Below are 26091 nucleotides of genomic sequence, written 5' to 3'. Positions count from 1 at the left end.
GTGAGCAGTCTGTTGTAAGCGTCGCGCAACCCACTCCGGGCTTTTTTGGGAACTGCCGATCTACGGAGTCGCCCAATCGGGCGATAATAAAGAAACGGTCCCAAAGGAGCTGGTCGCGATGTGCTGTCGCCAAGACAGTTTCCATGTGAATTTCTAAAATTGATTTCAAGTTATCTTATTGGAAGCACAGTTCTCATAAAAAGCTCTGTCGTAATTTGATCATGTTGATAATTTCTCATCCGGATTAACGGCCGATACTGGTAGTGCAGGTATTAATCTGTAGTTCCAAAAACGGTCACAAACGTGCTACCGAAAATAGTTACCAGCATTCTTTGTTTAACGGTTCGCCCCTGAAATTTCATTGCTCGATCTTACTGCTTATATCCAAGTTGATAAGTTAAAGGCGGCTTCCTGTTGTATCAATGCCTACAAGCAATACCAACCCCTTCCTGCCAGGGTGCTGGGTAGGACCAGGGAATTGTGAAGGTTATGGCCTGCGTCACTAAGAGCTCTGCTGACCTTTAAAGAAAAGCGGCAACACAGCTCGGGGCGATCACAACGACTGGGCCAAAACTAGGATGTAAACCTCATTATACCCATTACTCGTAGAGTAAAAGGGTATATTGTATTCGTGCAAAAGTATGTAACAGCTAGAAAAAAGCGTTTCCGACCCTATAAAGTATATATATTCTTGATCAGGGTCACTAGCCGAGTCGATATAGCCATGTCCGTCTGTCCGTCTGTCTGTCCGTCTGTCTGTCCGTATGAACGCTGAGATCTCGGAAACTATAAAAGCTAGAAGATTGGCATTTTGCAAGCAGATTCTAGGAGTTCCTACGCAGCGCAAGTTTGTTTCAAAATGGTGCCACGCCCCCTTTAACACCCACAATCCCCTATATACGATTTTAAAAATTTAAATATTTCGGAAAAGTAAAAATGCAGTTTTATTTTTCAAATCGGACCATTCGTTAAAAAGTTATGCGTGATCAAAATTTCTATCTCCATCTCCCTCGCACTCCCTTTACCTGAGTAACGGGTATCTGATAGTCGGGGCACCCGACTATAGCGTTCTCTCTTGTTTTATCATCTAGTTGTCGTTTTATAATTAACTAGGTGACCCGGCGAACTTTGTTCCGTATTAGTGTCAATAAATAATCTTATTTTTTTTTTTTTGGAACAAATACAAAAAAAATAAAATACGCATATTAATCATTCATAATTATTTGTGTATTTCAGTACATAGATTGCTCTTCATTTAAGTACTTTGTGATAACCGACATTTTTTGTTTTATTATCAGGCGCAAAAACAAACAACGCAGGTGGTGTTCCGGTCCGTAAACATGCAATGTAGAATTGACCATGGGAAAAACATGAATGTTCTAGATTTAAGCCACAAACTTTTAAGGATTGGCCTTGTGATTTGTTGATGGTCATGGCAAATGCAAGACGTATCGGAAATTGAAGTCTTTTAAATTCAAACGGCATATCGGTTGGGATCATCGGTATCCTCGGAATGAGAACTTTCTCACCTTTGAATTTTCCGATCATTATCGTAGCGTAAATTTTTTTTTCATAAATTTTCTGGCAGTATTTGGCGGAAATCGCCAGAAAGTAAAATCATTCCTCCTCCAAAACATCTCGAGTCATTGCGTAAATCTTTAAATGTTCGGTTAAGTGCTTCTAGTGCACGTTTATGCGCCATTGTGCATTCGTCCCAGATGATGATTTTCGATACCGCTAAAACTTTGGCCATTGCTGAGTGTTTTGCAATATTACACGTTGGTTCTTCAATGGTTTGAAGATTATACGGTAATTTGAATGCTGAATAAGCCGTACTGCATCCTTCTAACAATGTGGCTGCTATTCCAGAAGAAGCAACTGCATCCACTATGTTAGATCTCGCCCGAACAGTTTCTAAAACTAATGACATGAGGAATGTCTTTCCAGTTCCACCAGGGGCATCTAGGAAATACTAACCACCATTTTCATCATCGATTGCCTTCATTAAAGTATCATAAACTTCCTTTTGTTGGTAATTCAACAGGGGTACATTCGTTTGAACTAATAAATCTAATTCTTGGTGATCATATTCACGTTCCCGTTCCAATTCTCGATTAAATGCGTCATTCCTTTCACGATATTGTGCTGGCATTCCTAACCTGATTAATAAATTACCGCACATGAGGTAACACATATCTTCGATCAAAACTAAAGCACGATTATTTATCTCCTCAACGGGAATGCTGTGGAACGGGATCCTATCCTATGTCCTTCTCCAGGCTCAAAATTACCTCCCTGCCAATTTTCAGCTAAATCGGTTCAGCCGTTCTTGAGTTATAAGTGAAGTAACTAACACGACTTTCTTTTATATATATAGATTTACTATTTTTATTCAACCGTACAATCATGCTATTAACTTATAAACAGACTATAAAATATTTTTTCCACCACCGATTCTTTGCCAATCTTGAAAGCATTAATTTTATTTTAGTTAGGATGACATAGTTATAAGTGTTTATAGATATAAGTTTTTACTTACTTTCAAGGTTCAAACAGAATAGAGCTCCGCGCGATTAAGAGCTCATAAATATATTTAGAGTAACTCCTTAAGGATGACTGAGAGTTAGGCCAGTAACACCAGCATTCTATCGAGCCATCTAATTTTCGGTCTAAGCAAGACCGGGTTCAGAATTGTGGAAGTTCCTACAAGCTATGAAGACTGACCGAAAGGTGCAGTTTTACCTCGTGTGTCCACTCATCTGGCAAATTGTGCAACGCAATCGTACCTTTGTTGAACTCTACAGTGATCGGGAGCATATCGTTTTTTTATGGATCGGCTGTCAGCTCTAGATCGACCTTGAAGAGTTGCGTGTTTTTAGTTTTACTAATGATGTAAACTACATTCTTGGCGATACAATGTTTTTTAGGCATCTACTACCACGCCCCTTTTTTATCCTTCAAAAATTGATACATCGCTATTTTTAACAATTTTGTTTGTTTAGTTTTTAGTGATTTCCCGAACCTCCCACGTAACACATCCGTTCTCAACGGGGTTTGGGTAAGACTTAAAATAAATATATAATACAAATAATTTTACATTTCAGGGTACCCAACGAGTTTATATGCCCAGTGTTTAAGTGGGGCTCTCTAAAAGAATGGATGTTTGGATTGGAACGAATAAGTCAATTTCCAAAGCTCCGTCTTCAAAGTGATCGCACCTTTTTGTTAAAGATGCTAGCTGGATGCCCATCACAGCGGGAAAAAATAGATCACCTGCTCGATTTGGCCCTTCTACAAAATGTATCTTTTTTTTCCGAATCCGATAAAATACTAATTATTAATATGGTTACCACACAATCCATTGGGTACACGACACTATTGGACTTCCTTTCAAGCAATTGGAACTATGTGCAACAAAAGTAAGTACTTCCATTTTATTCGAGGTGACTGCCAACTTAAAAATTATAAATTTAGACTTTTATCTACGCAGATGAGATGAGATAGTATAATCTTTCATCAAGGGCCTGCTTAAATGTAGCCTGCCCGTTTCTAACTCATGCGCAATGTTTTATTGTACCCAAGTACTTAAGTTCAGATTCTGGAGCATCTCTAATGCTACTGTGGGAGATCCGTATCACAGCAATCTTTTATTCACTAATGGTGCTTGATTATAATGAGGATTAATTTTAGCAAGTTGCGTTTCTCGTCGAGACTCGTTCAGAAGAGAGGGAACTAGGGCTGATATCTCTGGATAAAGCTTTATCTGTCGATAAGTGCCATTCCCGGTGAAGCATGCGCAGCTCAGCTGTTTTGGTATTCACCGAGAGACGCTGACATGTGGTTGGAACTCGTAAGGTAGTCCCCCACATTACTCCCCCCCAGAAATCAGCATGGCTGATTGCTGGACCGGGAAGATGACCACTGGCTTTGGAAGCGAGGCGGTAGCTGCACGTGCCGTCCTCCTCGCGTTGTCGTCGTTGTTGGCTGAGGGACGTCGATTGCTGGAGATGCCGCTGGTGTCGTCGGTTGATGTGCTGGCTTAAGTCGATCGATGCTGACTCTTAGTCGTTTGCCTTTCACTTCTACGTCGAAAAATGTGTCCTCTCGGTGTAGGACAGGATATTGTCCATCGTATGGCGATTTTAACGGGGAGCGTACGGTGTCGTCTCTGATGAAGACATGTGAGCTCGTCTGCAGATGCTTTTGGACGAATGAGGTTCTTGTTGTAGCGTGGTCTGAAGTTTGCGGTGGCTGGAGCTGCGTCATGATGTTCCGCAGGTTCTTGACGAAGTTGGAATTGCAATCTTCAATCCGGGTTGATTCGAAGAGGTATGGTAGTGCCATACAGCATTTCGGCGGGTGATGCGTTGATGTCTGTTTTTAGTGTCGCTCGTTGTCCAAGTAATGGGAATGCGGTTGTACCAGTCGGTGGTATTGTGACATTTCAATGATGCCTTTAGTGTGCGATGAAAGCGCTCAATGATGCCATTCGACTGCGGGTGGTATGGTGTGGTTCTGCTCAATTTGACGCCTAGGATGCGCGACAGCTCTTTAAAGAGGCCAGATTCAAATTGTCGTCCTTGGTCGGTCGTGATTTTCACCGGCACTCCATAATGTGCGATCCATCCGTGCAGGAGTGCGAGTGCCACCTCTTCGGCAGTCATCTCAGTCACTGGTAATACAGCTGGCCATCTGCTGAATCGGTCGATGACCGTCAAACAGTAGCGGTAACCATTGGACGGTGGTAGCGGGCCGATCAGGTCTATATTGATGTGTTGGAATCGGGCATCGGGCACGTCGAAGCTGCTGAGGGCGGCTCTGTTGTATCGGTGTATTTTGCATCGCTGGCACTGAAGGCAGGACGATGACCATGAGGTGATGTCTTTGTTGATGCTGGGCCACACGAAGCGTTCAGTAACCAATTTGACGGTGGCACGTTTGCCAGAGTGTGCCATACCATGCAGTACGTTGAATATGGTTCTTCGCATGGGCGGCGGAATGTATGAACGAATACGGGATGTCGATATATCACAATATATGCTGATGTTAGAGTTAGGCAGCTGAAGTTTGCGCAATTGCAACGACGATTTGCCCGTTTCGATGTCTCTCGACAGCCGGTTTAGCTCGTCGTCCGCTTCTTGTAGGCGTGCGCATTCGTTCATATCGATCTGCTCGATTCCCGCGATGCGGGATAGGGCGTCTGCAACGGTGTTATCGGCTCCAGTAATATTTTTTTTTTTTTTTTTTTTGCGGAGTCCCACGGCCCACTTACCCGCCCAACCGACCGAGGTGCGCAGCCGTGTATCGTACGGCACGATTCGCGATAGGATAGACGCGAGATAGGAAAATAAAGGTAAAGGTCCGGGGAAAAAAGTAATAGTTAGATCAATCTTGTGCCAATGAAGCAAGTATTAATCGTTTTAGGAGAGTCAAGATTTGATATTACAGGAAAAAGTCTATTATAGTCAGAACATAATACTCTGAAAGGCTCATGCAAGGCATAGTTAGATCTACAATGATTTAAAATTAGGGGAATATAATTTCTAGTTAATCTACTTGGCACGGAAAAGTTTAGCCGACTTAACAAGTCGGGGCAGTCAATATCACCATGTAGAAGGTTATAAATAAAGATAGTACCAAGCAACGTTCTACGGTTGGCTAGGGATAGTAAATTAATCAAAAGAAGTCTACTAGAATAAGAAGGTATGCTCGATTTTCGTGCAGAATTCGGCTATAAATGACAATTGTCTCGCCTCTCGTGGCAATGCTTTCTCGGGATCCTGTCGAAGTGCATATACTAATGGTAAATTAATCAAAAGAAGTCTACTAGAATAAGAAGGTATGCTCGATTTTCGTGCAGAATTCGGCTATAAATGACAATTGTCTCGCCTCTCGTGGCAATCCTTTCTCGGGATCCTGTCGAAGTGCATATACTAATGGTTTGTGATCGGTGTAAATGGTGCAGTCGCGTCCTTTGATCATGAAGCGATTAAATTTGACATCTTGGAAAATTGCTAAGAGCTCCCGGTCGTACCTACTGTAGCGCTTTTGTGTGTCCGTCATGCGCTTACAGTAGAAGCTCAGTGACTGCAGGTGCCCTTCATTAACTTGGTGAAGTGCTGCACCGATTGCATAATTGCTGGCGTCGACCTGAAGTGCAAGGGGTGCGTTGGCTATCGGGTACGCCAACCGTGTTGCGCTGGCCAGGCAGCATGGCAATGAATCGGCGCAATTCGCATATCTTTGTCGGCTTCGGGAACTCATTTATCGCGTTCACTCGTTCGACCGTTGGGGATACGCCGGATGCCGTGATAGAGTGTCCCAGAAAAGTTACGTTAGTCTTTCCAAATACGCTCTTGGCCACGTTGATACGTAGGTTGCCTTGCCGCAGGCGATCAAAAACAATCTTAAGGTGTTGACTGTGCTGGGCTTTATTTGTCGAAGCCACAGAAATGTCGTCGATATACACTGCCACAAAGTCGAGATCGCCGAGAATGTTGTTCATGTGCCGTTGAAACGTTTGCGATGCATTGCGGAGTCCAAAAGTCATCACATTGAACTCGAAAAGCCCAAACGGTGATGGCTGTCTTCTCTCGGTCTTCCGGGGCGAGCGGGATCTGGTGATAGGCGCTGACCAGATCGATGGTAGAGAATATGGACTTGCCGGCGAAGACCTGGTTGATATCGTGGATGTGTGGGAGTGGGTATCGGTCGGCAACAGTGATCGCGTTCAACCGTCGATAGCAAATACAGGTTGGCCTTTCGTCGCAATGTAGTACTGCACTCGGGTGTTTTGCACGAACTCCTCGTCGAAAACCGGAGGCAGAGTCAGGTCTTTATATAGTAAGATCAAGTCGTGGTACTCACATGCGTTGGAAACGGTCGATATGGGTGAGTACTGGACATGGCGAAGCTCACAGACGGTAGACAGTGATGTGGTCCCATCGATGATTTGGCGTCGCCTTACGTCGATGATGAGACCGTATCGGGAGAGGAAATCGGCACCGATGATGGCTTTGGACACGTTGGCCACTATGAACGTCCGGTTGAAACATCGTCGGAGACCAAGTGTTAGAGTCACGGTTCTTGTCCCGTAGGAACTAATTGGTGTTCCATTGGCGGCGTATAGGCGATGGGTTGAAGATGGTTTGAGGTGTGGGAACGCGTTGGCGGGCAGAACTGATATATCCGCACCTGTGTCTATCAGATATTCGGTGTTTGCATTTCTGTCGAATATGAAAAGACGGCAGGATTGGATCGCGTCCACTTCACATGCTGCCTCGTGCGAAGTGGCGGTTAGTTTTCCGTCGGCCACTTGCAAGGCGATCTGCATCTGTTCGCCTTCTCACCAAATCGATTGTTGTAGTAGCAAAAGCGGTCGACTCGGGACTTTGATCGATTGCGGCTAAGTTGACTTCGGTTAGGACTGTTGAATCGATCGCGGCTCTGGCGGTCTAGATGTTTTCAGAGCCCGTCCTCCATGGTCCTCAACCCCGTTCCAGAGATTCGTGCTGAGATGTCGTGAAATGGGTTGTAAACGGGGCGGTTGCGGAAACTGCATTGAGCCTGGGGTGCGCATACTCCCAAGTGCGGTCAGCCATTAGCGAGAGATTGTCGAGCTCGCTTTGTGCCATCGCCACTACGAGTCGCAAGCCCTCGGGCAACCGCTCCAACCACATGGCTTTCAGGGCGTCTTTTCCCATGCCACCCCTAGCCAGCAGTATAGATGGCTTGCTATCGCCGAGCTCCAACGTCCGGAACAACTGCACGAACTGGGCCTGAGTCGAGGGCCGGTGTTCGTCAATAATTTTTGCCTTGATCGCTTCGTATTTTCCAGTAGGCGGCGGATTTCGCAAGATGTACATGATCGTTTCCAGGTATTTTGCAGGCAGTATATTCAAAGTTAGGTGAAATTTTGTGTCGTCCACCGTAATGCGGAGACTTGCAAATTGTGACTCCAGCAGGGTGAAGAATACGTCCGGGTGCCCTTTCAAGTGCGGGGGAGCCTTTAACGACACTCGGCTGATCTCAACTGATGTCTGCTCGTCGACTTCCGGCTTGGGTGTGCTCGATTGCAGCGGAGCGGACGAACTCGGGCTAAATGCAACGGGCTGTTGGAGAGCAGTCGGCTCAAAAATTGCCGGTTGAAGCGGAGATTGCGGTTGAAGTGGCACCTGCAATTGGTCCGCCTGCTGCTGTATTTGGAGGGCGGCGGCGCTTGATGTGCCTGCGGGAGCGCTTGCTGCCTCAAAACGGCGTCCTCATCATCGCTGTGGTTAACCATGTTTCGAGGTTATGTAAGAACAACGTGTTTGCTTCCCAATCAGAGTTAATGAATTTGCGCGGATTACTGCGATCTCCGCACGATTTTCAATCAGAGATCACGTCGGGGTCACCAATGTGGGAGATCCGTATCACAGCAATCTTTTATTCACTGATGGTGCTTGATTATAATGAGGATTAATTTTAGCAAGTTGCGTTACTCGTCGAGACTCGTTCAGAAGAGAGGGAACTAGGGATGATATCTCTGGATAAAGCTTTATCTGTCGATAAGTGCCATTCCCGGTGAAGCCTGCGCAGCTCAGCTGTTTTGGTATTCACCGAGAGACGCTGACATGTGGATGGAACTCGTAAGGTAGTCCCCCACACTTCCTTATGAGATAGAAAGGTGAATCCGATTCTAAACTCAAAAGTTTTACCAGTTTCAATTTGCTTTATAAATTTATAAAAAATACTAGCGGTACCCTGCCACGCTTCTCGGTGGCATATTTCTTGATGCATAAATAATAAGACACAAAGCAAAAGTTTCATAACCATTTAATTTTGTAACAATTGTGGGTATACAATGTTTGTTGTTTTTCCGTTCTCGGCATAAATGTATAGGCTATTTGGTTTCATTGCCAAGCAACAAACAATTGTCCGTGTGAAAAGCAATGCTCACTTAAATCCAGTCCCAGATACTTTTACCTAGGTAAGTTTAGTGGTACCCTTTATATTACCTATGTATAAAAATAATTGGAAACCTTATACCTTACCTAGAAACAGATTTGTATATACCTTTGGAATTATTAAGGTATTTACCAGTTGAACTCCGACAGTCAATGCGAACGGTTGTGCATTTCTTGTGCTCGCTCAAGTAAAACACCTTCCAGTACCGGAAGTTAAGCTACTCGTAATTATATTAATAGATCCCTTAACAGCTCGAAAGACAATTTACTCACGCTCGTAACACAACAAGTGCAGCTTAAGTCGCCAAAAACCAACAATGCTCGACCCTCCCTCCCTGTAAGAGGTAACCGGCACCCGATGGGAAATTCCTCGTGGTCTCCAGATCGGACAATGAAACATTTACAAAAACCTCAACCGTTTCTAATCAAAAAGTCAATCGACTCTGCCGTAAGTGGATAGGTCTGAGAGTGCAAAAAAACTAGAGAGGGAAACCTATTGATTAAAACAAAAACGATGGGTCGTTGTATTCATCAGTTGCAAAGTCTAGCCAAAGTCAAGCACATCAACAACAGGAAGCAACACAAAGTCTTACCAAACCCACACCATCGACAAAATTGGAGAAACCATCAACAAGCAACCAACGGAAAATTATCACTTACGAAGACGAAGATGGGATGTCCACCAGATGGGATGTTCATCAGTTCGGAACAAAATGCCAACGATAAGTCAACATAATAACACATGCAAAATCTACCCAAAAAAACTTTCCAAAAAAGAAAAAGACTCTTAAAACCATCCAATGAGAACCCAAAAACCTCAATTCTAACTAGATCAAAAATTAAGAACTTAATAAACACAGAAGGAATTCATAGTCTAAATTAAGAAAACCGACAACCTAGCCCCATATAATCATTCTAACCCTTAAAAATGTCCCTCAATATACCACAATGGAACATAAATGGATATAGTAACAACTTTAACGAACTCCTAATTTTAATAAGCAACACAATCCTAAAATTAATTTCTTTTCAAGAAACCCATATAACACCTTCCCAACACATACCTATCCCAGACAACATTGAATTATACCACACAACATCCATCGTAGCTAAAGGCGGAGGCGCCTTATTAATTCATAAAACACTGCAACACAGGCAAATCCCTACAGGACATATATTCGAGACCATTGCATACAAAGTCCAATCAGCAAAAAAATTCAATATATTCGCAACGTACATTCCTCCTATTCAAAAATTCACACATAATAAATTGAAAACAATGTTCCCAAGCGCTAACACACCATCATCACAGGCGACTTTAATAGTTGGAATAGAATGTGGGAATCACCCAAGAATAACAAAAGAGGAAACATTTTAGGGAAATTTATACTCAACAGCAACTATATAGTTCTAAATAATTGCAGACCCACACATTTCTGCACACATAGCTCATATACACACATTGATTTAGCCCTATGCTCTCCTGACCTTAAACTTCACTCAACCTTTAAAATTAGCGACACACTGCAGTGAAGTGACCACTTACAGAATAAAAAAGCAAATAGATACCTAGATTTATTATAAACTTAGCAAATTTTTTTCCTGTAGCACAAAATACTAACAGCAAAGCCAGTAATATTTTTTTTTTCGCGGAGTCCCACGGTTCACTTACCGGCCCAGCCGACCGAGGGGCGCAGTTGTGTATCGTACGGCACGATTCGCGAGAAGATAGACCCGAGATAAGAAAATATAGGTAAAAGTCTGGGGAAAAAAGTAAAAGTAAGATCAATTTTGTGAAAATGAAGCTAATATTACTCGTTTTAGGAGCGGCAGATTTAAGATTACAGGAAAAAATCTATTATAGTCAGAACATAATACTCTGAAAGGCTCATGCAAGGCATAGTTAGATCTACAATGATTTAAAATTTTGGGAACATAATTTCTAGTTAATCTATTTGGCACAGAAAAATTTAGCCGACTTACCAAGTCCGGGCAGTTAATTTCACCATGTATAAGGTTATAAATGAAGATAGTACCAAGCATCGTTTTACGGTTGGCTAGGGAGGGTAAATTAATGAACAGAAGTCTACTCCAGAAGCGGACGAACTAGCAAAATAAATCAAGTTTTAGTGACATAAGGATCATCGAATTCTTTTGACCACCTTTTAATAAATCCAAACACTCCTCTGGCTTATGATTAGAAAATTTTAGTTTTGGGTCAAAAAGGACGTCAAAATCGTTTACAAAAGTTATTCTCTCCAAAGACCTGCCTCTTTACGTTTTAGTAGCGTATTTCGGATTGACCCAATAAAAAGTCTTCAGCTTGTATTTAGCGCCGTTTAAATTGAAAGTTTATCTATGTCGGATTGTAAGTTTAAATGGCAGGAAATATACTGCAGGCATAATTTAACATCATCATAATGACTTATAATTGAGTGAAGATATAGAATGTAAAAAGAAACGATCCAAGATTGCTCCCTTGTGGGACACCCAAGGTAACGCCGGGAATTTTAGCAAGAAAATTTTTAAAAAGGACCCTTTGGAGATCAACTGGAAACCCCAACAGGTCAAGTTTCCGAACAAAAAGTAAGTGATTTGCAGAGTCAAATGCTTCACTAAAGTCAGTGTATGACGTCTGTTTAAGAATTACTATTGAATCACTTTTTTACATATGAAGTGAGCTTCAAAAGGTTAGTGGTTGTGTATATACGTTTAATAAATCAATGTTGACACGGAGGCGTAATAATTTTTCACAAAAAGCTTAGGGATAGCTGACAGCTTAGATATACCTCTATAGTTACTAGCCTCATACTTGTTACCTTTCTTGTAAAGAATAATTATAAATGATTCCCTCCAAATATGATGAAAATTGGGAAGATTCAGAGATAAGATAAATAATTTGTGAAGGGGTTTGCATAGGGCCTCATCACATTAGCACTTAAGTAGGCACCCAGGAATACCATCGGGCCCTAGCGAATAAACAGGCTTAACACGAAGAGGATCCAAAAGATGAGAGCCTTCGGTTATAGTGGGACAGAATATGAGGTTCGACTTGGATATAGTGTAATAAATGATCTAAAGTAGAATAAGTCTTTTGAAAGAATTGGGCAAATAAATCAGTTATTGCCTGATTTATAATTGCTCTCATGTTTTCAAGCTACAGTAAGTAAGGAAAAGAATTAGATTTACGCTTGGTGCTAAAAAGTTAAAAAACTGTTTTGGGTTCTGCGAGAACTGGACCTTACAATTATTATAATACTGAGCGGTAAGCACGGTGAATCTGGACGGCTCACTTAAATATCCAGGAAAAGCAGATTGAGATCCGGTATTTTTATGTTTCTTATAAACTCTGGATTTTACATTCCTTAAGCGGGTCAAAACTTTGCTGAACCAAGGTTGGAGATTGACGGATAGTACCACGGAACACTGGAATTAAGAAATGAGTTTATTGCAGTGTAAAAAACATTAAGGGCATCGGGCTTACTATTGCATAAGTAAAGATCAGACCAATTAAACCCAGAAATAAAATTATTTAGCCTCATTATTGATTGATTTTTCTGATTGTTCTTCTATCACGGTACCCGTGTCGATTGTCACTTCGATTGTAGGATGACATGGATATTCAGGTTGCCGAAGTTGTGCTAACCTGGACAGAAACGCACCTTTTAAATTTAATACAAAATACAAGTCAATTCAAGACCTAGTGAATTTTAAACATAGTTTACTTGAGTTAATGATAAGTCAGGCAAATAAAAATAAAATCATGCTTGGGTATAAGTAGAAAGATATTCGATTATTCCTCTGTGAGCCTCGTAACTCCATGTATATTAAAATCTCCTAGACCTACACACTGATCTTTATCAAAAAGCTTATTTGCAACAGACTTGATAACGGAAAGGCGATTTAAATAATCAGAAAGTTAAGACAACTTTATAGAAATAGATTTAATGGTTTAAATCCACTCCAATGAAGACTCTACCTCCCCATCTACAGGGACAGTCATACCCATATATTGTGTACTTACCTGGAAAAACTTCGGAGCTAAAGATCTCCGGCTTTAGCCAGGTTTCGGAAAAACACAATAATATAAGATGCAAAGAAAAGGCTATCAGAATACAATTTAGTAAGCTTGCTACGCAAGCCTCTTGCATTCTGTTAGGAAAAAAGGAGGTTAGAAGTTAGTTTTTTTAAATTGGTACACTGCTTCGGCCTCGACTAGGAAGTTTGAGTCCCACCGGCCCCTTCTTTATCTTAGCCTCGAACTCTTTTACAACCATATTATCCGGTTGCCCGAGCATATGGCTTTAAAAAGCTCGTTAGGGACAGTTTTCTTGAAAGATGAAATGCCTCTAGCATAAGAAAACTTAAACTTTTCCACCTTCACACTATTATAATCCGCTTTAGTTTTATCTTGTATATAAGGCAATACATCAGAAGATGTTTGATCAGCGAAATGCCAAAAAAACGAAAATTTGTTTCTTTAGTGGAACCACTGAAAGGGATTTTGTTGAAGCAATAACTATTCTTCTCCAAAACCAACTTGAGCCGGTTGTCCGGACTCATTAGTCCCTTGTGGTGGTGAAGCTGAGAGAGATAGGTGGATCCACTAATTGTGAAACCACTACGGACAAATCAGAATTCTTAGAAATCAGAATTGGATCGCGTCCACTTCACATGCTGCCTCGTGCGAAGTGGCGGTTAGTTTTCCGTCGGCCACTTGCAAGGCGATCTGCATCTGTTCGCCTTCTCACCAAATCGATTGTTGTAGTAGCAAAAGCGGTCGACTCGGGACTTTGATCGATTGCGGCTAAATTGACTTCGGTTAGGACTGTTGAATCGATCGCGGCTCTGGCGGTCTAGATGTTTTCCGAGCCCGCCCACCATGGTCCTCAACTCCGCCACTTGCTGTTCCAAAGATTCGTGCTGAGATGTCGTGAAATGGGTTGTAAACGGGGCGGTTTTGGAAAATGCGTTGAGCGTGGGGTGCGCATACTCCCAAGTGCGGTCAACCATTAGCGCGAGATTGTCGAGCTCGCTTTGTGCCATCGCCACTACGAGTCGCAAGCCCTCGGGCAACCGCTCCAACCACATGGCTTTCAGGGCGTCTTCTCCCATGCCACCCCTGGCCAGCAGTACAGATGGCTTGCTATCGCCGAGCTCCAACGTCCGGAACAACTGCACGAACTGGGCCTGAGTCGAGGGCCGGTGTTCGTCAATAATTTTTGCCTTGATAGCTTCCTATTTTCCAGTAGGCGGCGGATTTCGCAAGATGTACATGATCGTTTCCAGGTATTTTGCAGGCAGTATATTCAAAGTTAGGTGAAATTTTGTGTCGTCCACCGTAAGGCGGAGACTTGCAAATTGTGACTCCAGCAGGGTGAAGAATACGTCCGGGTGCCCTTTCAAGTGCGGAGGAGCCTTTAACGACACTCGGCTGATCTCAACTGATGTCTGCTCGTCGACTTCCGGCTTGGGTGTGCTCGATTGCAGCGGAGCGGACGAACTCGTGCTAAATGCAACGGGCTGTTGGAGAGCAGTCGGCTCAAAAATTGCCGGTTGAAGCGGAGATTGCGGTTGAAGTGGCACCTGCAATTGGTCCGCCTGCTGCTGTATTTGGAGGGCGGCGGCGCTTGATGTGCCTGCGGGAGCGCTTGCTGCCTCAAAACGGCGTCCTCATCATCGCTGTGGTTAACCATGTTTCGAGGTTATGTAAGAACAACGTGTTTGCTTCCCAATCAGAGTTAATGAATTTGCGCGGATTACTGCGATCTCCGCACGATTTTCAATCAGAGATCACGTCGGGGTCACCAATGTGGGAGATCCGTATCACAGCAATTTTTTATTCACTGATGGTGCTTGATTATAATGAGGATTAATTTTAGCAAGTTGCGTTACTCGTCGAGACTCGTTCAGAAGAGAGGGAACTAGGGATGATATCTCTGGATAAAGCTTTATCTGTCGATAAGTGCCATTCCCGGTGAAGCCTGCGCAGCTCAGCTGTTTTGGTATTCACCGAGAGACGCTGACATGTGGATGGAACTCGTAAGGTAGTCCCCCACACTACCTTATGAGATAGAAAGGTGAATCCGATTCTAAACTCAAAAGTTTTACCAGTTTCAATTTGCTTCATAAATTTATAAAAAATACTAGCGGTACCCTGCCACGCTTCTCGGTGGCATATTTCTTGATGCATAAATAATAAGACACAAAGCAAAAGTTTCATAACCATTTAATTTTGTAACAATTGTGGGTATACAATGTTTTTTGTTTTTCCGTTCTCGGCATAAATGTATAGGCTATTTGGTTTCATTGCCAAGCAACAAACAACTGTCCGTGTGAAAAGCAATGCTCACTTAAATCCAGTCCCAGATACTTTTACCTAGGTAAGTTTAGTGGTACCCTTTATCTTACCTATGTATAAAAATAATTGGAAACCTTATACCTTACCTAGAAACAGATTTGTATATACCTTTGGAATTATTAAGGTATTTACCAGTTGAACTCCGACAGTCAATGCGAACGGTTGTGCATTTCTTGTGCTCGCTCAAGTAAAACACCTTCCAGTACCGGAAGTTAAGCTACTCGTAATTATATTAATAGATCCCTTAACAGCTCGAAAGACAATTTACTCACGCTCGTAACACAACAAGTGCAGCTTAAGTCGCCAAAAACCAACAATGCTCGACCCTCCCTCCCTGTAAGAGGTAACCGGCACCCGATGGGAAATTCCTCGTGGTCTCCAGATCGGACAATGAAACATTTACAAAAACCTCAACCGTTTCTAATCAAAAAGTCAATCGACTTTGCCGTAAGTGGATAAGTCTGAGAGTGCAAAAAAACTAGAGAGGGAAACCTATTGATTAAAACAAAAACGATGGGTCGTTGTATTCATCAGTTGCAAAGTCTAGCCAAAGTCAAGCACATCAACAACAGGAAGCAACACAAAGTCTTACCAAACCCACACCATCGACAAAATTGGAGAAACCATCAACAAGCAACCAACGGAAAATTATCACTTACGAAGACGAAGATGGGATGTCCACCAGATGGGATGTTCATCAGTTCGGAACAAAATGCCAACGATAAGTCAACATAATAACACATGCAAAATCTACCCAAAAACACTTTCCAAAAAAGAAAAAGACTCTTAAAACCATCCAATGAGAACCCAAAAACCTCAATTCTAACTAGATCAAAAATTAAGAACTTAATAAACACAGAAGGAATTCATAGTCTAAATTAAGAAAACCGACAACCTAGCCCCATATAATCATTCTAACCCTTAAAAATGTCCCTCAATATACCACAATGGAACATAAATGGATATAGTAACAACTTTAACGAACTCCTAATTTTAATAAGCAACACAATCCTAAAATTAATTTCTTTTCAAGAAACCCATATAACACCTTCCCAACACATACCTATCCCAGACAACATTGAATTATACCACACAACATCCATCGTAGCTAAAGGCGGAGGCGCCTTATTAATTCATAAAACACTGCAACACAGGCAAATCCCTACAGGACATATATTCGAGACCATTGCATACAAAGTCCAATCAGCAAAAAAATTCAATATATTCGCAACGTACATTCCTCCTATTCAAAAATTCACACATAATAAATTGAAAACAATGTTCCCAAGCGCTAACACACCATCATCACAGGCGACTTTAATAGTTGGAATAGAATGTGGGAATCACCCAAGAATAACAAAAGAGGAAACATTTTAGGGAAATTTATACTCAACAGCAACTATATAGTTCTAAATAATTGCAGACCCACACATTTCTGCACACATAGCTCATATACACACATTGATTTAGCCCTATGCTCTCCTGACCTTAAACTTCACTCAACCTTTAAAATTAGCGACACACTGCAGTGAAGTGACCACTTACAGAATAAAAAAGCAAATAGATACCTAGATTTATTATAAACTTAGCAAATTTTTTTCCTGTAGCACAAAATACTAACAGCAAAGCCAGTAATATTTTTTTTTTCGCGCGGAGTCCCACGGTTCACTTACCGGCCCAGCCGACCGAGGGGCGCAGTTGTGTATCGTACGGCACGATTCGCGAGAAGATAGACCCGAGATAAGAAAATATAGGTAAAAGTCTGGGGAAAAAAGTAAAAGTAAGATCAATTTTGTGAAAATGAAGCTAATATTACTCGTTTTAGGAGCGGCAGATTTAAGATTACAGGAAAAAATCTATTATAGTCAGAACATAATACTCTGAAAGGCTCATGCAAGGCATAGTTAGATCTACAATGATTTAAAATTTTGGGAATATAATTTCTAGTTAATCTATTTGGCACAGAAAAATTTAGCCGACTTACCAAGTCCGGGCAGTTAATTTCACCATGTATAAGGTTATAAATGAAGATAGTACCAAGCATCGTTTTACGGTTGGCTAGGGAGGGTAAATTAATGAACAGAAGTCTACTCCAGAAGCGGACGAACTAGCAAAATAAATCAAGTTTTAGTGACATAAGGATCATCGAATTCTTTTGACCACCTTTTAATAAATCCAAACACTCCTCTGGCTTATGATTAGAAAATTTTAGTTTTGGGTCAAAAAGGACGTCAAAATCGTTTACAAAAGTTATTCTCTCCAAAGACCTGCCTCTTTACGTTTTAGTAGCGTATTTCGGATTGACCCAATAAAAAGTCTTCAGCTTGTATTTAGCGCCGTTTAAATTGAAAGTTTATCTATGTCGGATTGTAAGTTTAAATGGCAGGAAATATACTGCAGGCATAATTTAACATCATCATAATGACTTATAATTGAGTGAAGATATAGAATGTAAAAAGAAACGATCCAAGATTGCTCCCTTGTGGGACACCCAAGGTAACGCCGGGAATTTTAGCAAGAAAATTTTTAAAAAGGACCCTTTGGAGATCAACTGGAAACCCCAACAGGTCAAGTTTCCGAACAAAAAGTAAGTGATTTGCAGAGTCAAATGCTTCACTAAAGTCAGTGTATGACGTCTGTTTAAGAATTACTATTGAATCACTTTTTTACATATGAAGTGAGCTTCAAAAGGTTAGTGGTTGTGTATATACGTTTAATAAATCAATGTTGACACGGAGGCGTAATAATTTTTCACAAAAAGCTTAGGGATAGCTGACAACTTAGATATACCTCTATAGTTACTAGCCTCATACTTGTTACCTTTCTTGTAAAGAATAATTATAAATGATTCCCTCCAAATATGATGAAAATTGGGAAGATTCAGAGATAAGATAAATAATTTGTGAAGGGGTTTGCATAGGGCCTCATCACATTAGCACTTAAGTAGGCACCCAGGAATACCATCGGGCCCTAGCGAATAAACAGGCTTAACACGAAGAGGATCCAAAAGATGAGAGCCTTCGGTTATAGTGGGACAGAATATGAGGTTCGACTTGGATATAGTGTAATAAATGATCTAAAGTAGAATAAGTCTTTTGAAAGAATTGGGCAAATAAATCAGTTATTGCCTGATTTATAATTGCTCTCATGTTTTCAAGCTACAGTAAGTAAGGAAAAGAATTAGATTTACGCTTGGTGCTAAAAAAGTTAAAAAACTGTTTTGGGTCCTGCGAGAACTGGACCTTACAATTATTATAATACTGAGCGGTAAGCACGGTGAATCTGGACGGCTCACTTAAATATCCAGGAAAAGCAGATTGAGATCCGGTATTTTTATGTTTCTTATAAACTCTGGACTTTACATTCCTTAAGCGGGTCAAAACTTTGCTGAACCAAGGTTGGAGATTGACGGATAGTACCACGGAACACTGGAATTAAGAAATGAGTTTATTGCAGTGTAAAAAACATTAAGGGCATCGGGCTTACTATTGCATAAGTAAAGATCAGACCAATTAAACCCAGAAATAAAATTATTTAGCCTCATTATTGATTGATTTTTCTGATTGTTCTTCTATCACGGTACCCGTGTCGATTGTCACTTCGATTGTAGGATGACATGGATATTCAGGTTGCCGAAGTTGTGCTAACCTGGACAGAAACGCACCTTTTAAATTTAATACAAAATACAAGTCAATTCAAGACCTAGTGAATTTTAAACATAGTTTACTTGAGTTAATGATAAGTCAGGCAAATAAAAATAAAATCATGCTTGGGTATAAGTAGAAAGATATTCGATTATTCCTCTGTGAGCCTCGTAACTCCATGTATATTAAAATCTCCTAGACCTACACACTGATCTTTATCAAAAAGCTTATTTGCAACAGACTTGATAACGGAAAGGCGATTTAAATAATCAGAAAGTTAAGACAACTTTATAGAAATAGATTTAATGGTTTAAATCCACTCCAATGAAGACTCTACCTCCCCATCTACAGGGACAGTCATACCCATATATTGTGTACTTACCTGGAAAAACTTCGGAGCTAAAGATCTCCGGCTTTAGCCAGGTTTCGGAAAAACACAATAATATAAGATGCAAAGAAAAGGCTATCAGAATACAATTTAGTAAGCTTGCTACGCAAGCCTCTTGCATTCTGTTAGGAAAAAAGGAGGTTAGAAGTTAGTTTTTTTTAAATTGGTACACTGCTTCGGCCTCGACTAGGAAGTTTGAGTCCCACCGGCCCCTTCTTTATCTTAGCCTCGAACTCTTTTACAACCATATTATCCGGTTGCCCGAGCATATGGCTTTAAAAAGCACGTTAGGGACAGTTTTCTTGAAAGATGAAATGCCTCTAGCATAAGAAAACTTAAACTTTTCCACTTTCACACTATTATAATCCGCTTTAGTTTTATCTTGTATATAAGGCAATACATCAGAAGATGTTTGATCAGCGAAATGCCAAAAAAACGAAAATTTGTTTCTTTAGTGGAACCACTGAAAGGGATTTTGTTGAAGCAATAACTATTCTTCTCCAAAACCAACTTGAGCCGGTTGTCCGGACTCATTAGTCCCTTGTGGTGGTGAAGCTGAGAGAGATAGGTGGATCCACTAATTGTGAAACCACTACGGACAAATCAGAATTCTTAGAAGTCCCTGGTGGCACGCATTCTGTTACGGATTGTTCGGATACCGAATCTTTTTTAGCTGCTGATCTTAGCAACATTTGAGGGTTTGCTGCAGTGAGCTGCTGATCCGCCGGAATGATAAATAAAATAATTTTAGAAAGTGCATATAGAAGCATCCCCCAAACTAAGCCCCCAAAACCACACCACAACGTACCCTGGTGAAACAAAAACGTAGAATCCTTAAAAAACCAAAAAAACATAGCCTGGAAAAAATTTAACAAAAATATTAACAATGAAAAACTAGTAAACTACAAACGAACTAACGCGCTATACAGAAGGGAAATTCGAACAAGTAAGAAAGAACGTATTCAAACATTAACATCCAACATCAACCCAGACAACAAATGTCAAACAATCAGGAACAAAATTCGCACATTTTGTGGCTTACATAAGTCAACTACCATTCATTGTATAAAATACCAAAATTCAAACGACCCCCTAACAAATCAACAGGATATGGCGAAAGCTTTTTCCAATCATCACTTCTTCACAATCCGAAGACAACTATTTCTCAACCCATTTCCTTTAAGCCAAAAACGACATAGTAAACAACAGGCAACGCGATATACCGCACAAAACAGCTGAATTTATGGAACACAATATAAATTTCATAGAATTCTCTGCAGCCTTGAATAGCCTTGAAGGAAACACGCCAGCATACGATAAAATCAATTACGCAATGAAACACACTTCAAAACCAGTACAAATTAGAATAATAGCACTCTTCAATAACATCTTAAAAACACATATACCCCAAAACCCTGTTGTTATTTATTAAACGAGTGGTCGAGTAGTAGAATTATAATGTCTATACTTTATTCTGTAATACACGCTACACAAGAGCTGTTTGCAAAGAGACTTAAAGATAACTTTCGATTAGGGATGAGTACAATGAGATCTTATCGATATATACTGAAATTTGGTATATTTCCGTTATTAAGTCGGTTGCAAATAAGCTTTCCGATAGGGATCAGTTGGTAGTTCTAGGTAATTTTAATATAACTGGAGTTACCTGGTCCATTGAGGATGGATCGAATGTCTTACTAACTATAGCACAGCATGATTTTATTGACGGCCTGCTTGACATATCCTTATTTCAAGTAAACCATGTTCGAAATTCACTAGGTCGCCTTCTTGATCTCTGTTTTGTATCAAATCCTGAAGGCGTGTTTCTGTCCAGAGTAGCACCACTCACGCAACCTGAAGATCCATATCACCCTACAATCGAACTTTCATTTGACACGGGTAGAGTTATAGAAGAAAAACAAGAGAGAACGCTCTCTGTTTTTACTAGATATTTAAGTGCTCGGTCAAGATTTACCGTGCTTAACGCACAGTGTTATAATAGATACTTAAACCGTTGTAAGGTCCAGTTTTCTCACGACCCGAAACAGTTTTATAACTTCGTTAACACCAAGCGTAAATCTAATTCTTATCCTTCCTCGCTGTCGTTCGAAAACATGACGGCAACCACAGATCAGGCAATAGCCGATTTATTTGCCCAATTTTTTCAAACGACCTACTCTACTTTAGATTATTCATCACAGCCTTATTCTTACACCATATCCAAGTCAAACCTCATATTCTGTATTTAACAGAAAGCTCTCTTCTTTTGGATCTTCTTCGTATTAAGCCTGTTTATTCGCCAGGGCCCGATGGTATTCCTGGGTGCGTGCTTAGGTATTGCGCTAAGGCCCTGTGCAAACCTCTTCACAAGTTGTTTACCTTATCTCTAGAAACTTCCCAATTCTTTTCAAAAAAGGTAACAAGTTAGAAGCCAGTAACTATAGAGGTATTTCGAAGTTGTCAACTATTCCTAAGCTTTTGAAAAAATCGTTACTCCTCAATTACAGCACCTTTGTAGATCAATCATTTCTCCGGATTTATTAAACGTAGATCAACAATCACAAACCTTCTAGAGCTCACTACATTTGTGATAAAGGGCTTCAATACTAGTTTTCAAACAGACGTCATTTACACTGACTTTAGTAAAGCATTTGACTCTGTAAATCACTTACTTCTTATTCAAAAACTTGACCTTTTAGGTTTTCCTGTTGATCTGCTTAAATGGATTTCAAGTTATCTGAATGGCAGGTCACAAAGGGTCCTTTTTAAAAATTCAATTTCTGAAATTCTCTGTGTTTCCTCCGGTGTCCCACAAGGGAGCCATTTGGGTCCGTTACTTTTTACATTATTTATTAACGATCTTCCATCAATTATAAGTCATTCTCGCGTACTTATGTACGCAGATGATGTTAAGTTATGCCTGCAGTATAAGGATATTTCCTGCCATTTAGACTTACAATCCGATCTAGATAATTTTCAAAACTGGTGCCGAGATAATTTACTAAATTTAAACGGTTCCAAGTGCAAGCTAATGACTTTTTATCGGGCCAATCCGATATACGCGACTTACACGTTAAGTGGCAGCTCTTTGGATAGAATAACTCTTGTAAACGATCTTGGCGTTCTCTTGGACCCTAAACAAAAATTTTGCAATCACATTTCGTCAATGGTTAATAAACCCAGAGGAGAGCTTGGATTTTTTAAAAGGTGGTCAAAAGAATTCGATGATCCTTATTTGACTAAAACTTTATTTATTGGTCGTATTGAATCTGTACAAAAAAACTTCCTTCTTTTTTCTTTACGACGCCTAAACTGGGATGCAAATCTTAACTTACCTTCTTATTCTAGTAGACTTCTGTTGATTAATTTACCCTCCTTAGCCAACCGTAGAACGATGCTTGGTACTATCTTTATTTATAACCTTATACATGGTGATATTGACTGCCCCGACTTGATAAGTCGGCTAAACTTTTCTGTGCCAAGTAGATTAACTAGAAATTATATTCCCCTAATATTAATTCATTGTAGATCTAACTATGCCTTGCATGAGCCTTTCAGAGTATTATGTTCTGATTATAATAGACTTTTTCCTGTAATCTCAAATCTTGACTCCTTGCCGCTCCTAAAACGATTAATTCTTGCTTCATTGGCACAAGGTTGATCTAACTATTACTTTTTTCCCCGGACCTTTACCTATATTTGCTTATCTCCCGTCTATATTCTCGCGAATCGTGCCGTACGATACACGGCTGCGCCTCTCGGTCGGTTGGGCGGCTAAGTGGGCCGTGGGACTCCGCGCAAAAAAAATTAATAAATAAAAAAAAAAATTTCAACACTTCCTCTCAAATTTATGTTGAACAATTCTCATATTTTACATTGTATTCATACCCAAACCAATTATACATTCGTTGTGTTTTGAGATAAACCTTTTGTCAATACATTGGCACGCATCTTCTCAGTCGGGATGCATTCTACGATGACTTCATTGTTTTCAATCAGCTCTCTTATGAAGTGGTGACGATATTTAAGTGCTCGGTCAAGATTTACCGTGCTTAACGCACAGTGTTATAATAGATACTTAAACCGTTGTAAGGTCCAGTTTTCTCACGACCCGAAACAGTTTTATAACTTCGTTAACACCAAGCGTAAATCTAATTCTTATCCTTCCTCGCTGTCGTTCGAAAACATGACGGCAACCACAGATCAGGCAATAGCCGATTTATTTGCCCAATTTTTTCAAACGACCTACTCTACTTTAGATTATTCATCACAGCCTTATTCTTACACCATATCCAAGTCAAACCTCATATTCTGTATTTAACAGAAAGCTCTCTTCTTTTGGATCTTCTTCGTATTAAGCCTGTTTATTCGCCAGGGCCCGATGGTATTCCTGGGTGCGTGCTTAGGTATTGCGCTAAGGCCCTGTGCAAACCTCTTCACAAGTTGTTTACCTTATCTCTAGAAACTTCCCAATTCTTTTCAAAAAAGGTAACAAGTTAGAAGCCAGTAACTATAGAGGTATTTCGAAGTTGTCAACTATTCCTAAGCTTTTGAAAAAATCGTTACTCCTCAATTACAGCACCTTTGTAGATCAATCATTTCTCCGGATTTATTAAACGTAGATCAACAATCACAAACCTTCTAGAGCTCACTACATTTGTGATAAAGGGCTTCAATACTAGTTTTCAAACAGACGTCATTTACACTGACTTTAGTAAAGCATTTGACTCTGTAAATCACTTACTTCTTATTCAAAAACTTGACCTTTTAGGGTTTCCTGTTGATCTGCTTAAATGGATTTCAAGTTATCTGAATGGCAGGTCACAAAGGGTCCTTTTTAAAAATTCAATTTCTGAAATTCTCTGTGTTTCCTCCGGTGTCCCACAAGGGAGCCATTTGGGTCCGTTACTTTTTACATTATTTATTAACGATCTTCCATCAATTATAAGTCATTCTCGCGTACTTATGTACGCAGATGATGTTAAGTTATGCCTGCAGTATAAGGATATTTCCTGCCATTTAGACTTACAATCCGATCTAGATAATTTTCAAAACTGGTGCCGAGATAATTTACTAAATTTAAACGGTTCCAAGTGCAAGCTAATGACTTTTTATCGGGCCAATCCGATATACGCGACTTACACGTTAAGTGGCAGCTCTTTGGATAGAATAACTCTTGTAAACGATCTTGGCGTTCTCTTGGACCCTAAACAAAAATTTTGCAATCACATTTCGTCAATGGTTAATAAACCCAGAGGAGAGCTTGGATTTTTTAAAAGGTGGTCAAAAGAATTCGATGATCCTTATTTGACTAAAACTTTATTTATTGGTCGTATTGAATCTGTACAAAAAAACTTCCTTCTTTTTTCTTTACGACGCCTAAACTGGGATGCAAATCTTAACTTACCTTCTTATTCTAGTAGACTTCTGTTGATTAATTTACCCTCCTTAGCCAACCGTAGAACGATGCTTGGTACTATCTTTATTTATAACCTTATACATGGTGATATTGACTGCCCCGACTTGATAAGTCGGCTAAACTTTTCTGTGCCAAGTAGATTAACTAGAAATTATATTCCCCTAATATTAATTCATTGTAGATCTAACTATGCCTTGCATGAGCCTTTCAGAGTATTATGTTCTGATTATAATAGACTTTTTCCTGTAATCTCAAATCTTGACTCCTTGCCGCTCCTAAAACGATTAATTCTTGCTTCATTGGCACAAGGTTGATCTAACTATTACTTTTTTCCCCGGACCTTTACCTATATTTGCTTATCTCCCGTCTATATTCTCGCGAATCGTGCCGTACGATACACGGCTGCGCCTCTCGGTCGGTTGGGCGGCTAAGTGGGCCGTGGGACTCCGCGCAAAAAAATTAATAAATAAAAAAAAAAATTCAACACTTCCTCTCAAATTTATGTTGAACAATTCTCATATTTTACATTGTATTCATACCCAAACCAATTATACATTCGTTGTGTTTTGAGATAAACCTTTTGTCAATACATTGGCACGCATCTTCTCAGTCGGGATGCATTCTACGATGACTTCATTGTTTTCAATCAGCTCTCTTATGAAGTGGTGACGAATATCCACATGCTTTGTACGGTTGTGGAATACTGGATTTGGGGTCAGGTCCCTTGTCGTTAAATATCACGATAACGACCTGCGTACCTAAAGTTTCCTTCAGGAACAACTTTAGATTAACGGCTTCCTTAGCAGCATCGGATATCCACGGTGCGCTGTTTCCTGGACTCCCAGCTTACTGCTGCGTTTGCAAACATAAATGCAAAGCCTGCGAATGATCGTCTATCGTCGGCATCCGCATAGCCGAAAAGATTCTTGCCTGTCTTCTTGAATGTGAGTCCACTTTTCTCACTCGCCTTAAGATATCGGAGGACCCTCTTTTCTGCTGTTCAATGCTGTTGAGTAAGGTTACTATTAAATTGGCTTAGTAATCTTACTGCATGAGAAATGTCTGGTCTAGTGCATACTGCCTATTAGACTTTGATACGGTAGGTCCTTGATTTCAGGAGATCCTTCTTGATCACTCGACGTCATATCTTTTGATAATTTCTCATTTGCCGCCAATGGCGTTGTGACTGTATTGGAGTTTTCCATGCCAAACCGTTTAATGACCTCATTTGCATAACACCGCTGGTGCATTTTAATTTCGTGCGTTTCAAGGTTCTGTTCGAACTCGATTCCAAGGCAATACTTTAGCAGTCCCATATCTTTTATATCGAA

At 40.5% G+C, this 26091-nt stretch overlaps 1 protein-coding gene across 1 annotated transcript in view; it reads left to right on the top strand.

Moving 5' to 3' along the window:
- The window catches only part of LOC108038952 (aminopeptidase N), a 534976-nt gene that overhangs the window by 402870 nt on the left and 106015 nt on the right, over window positions 1–26091 (top strand). The window contains exon 10 of the mRNA XM_044461508.1: window positions 3105–3419. Within this exon, the coding sequence (XP_044317443.1) occupies window positions 3105–3419 (315 nt within the window). The remainder of the gene's footprint in view (window positions 1–3104; window positions 3420–26091) is intronic.

This window comes from Drosophila rhopaloa, unplaced genomic scaffold (genome assembly GCF_018152115.1).
Source record: "Drosophila rhopaloa isolate 14029-0021.01 unplaced genomic scaffold, ASM1815211v1 contig_4, whole genome shotgun sequence".
NCBI classification, from domain to species: Eukaryota; Metazoa; Arthropoda; class Insecta; order Diptera; family Drosophilidae; genus Drosophila; species Drosophila rhopaloa.
The sequence above is the reverse complement of the archived record's forward strand: the minus strand, read 5'-3'. Positions and strand labels throughout refer to the sequence as shown.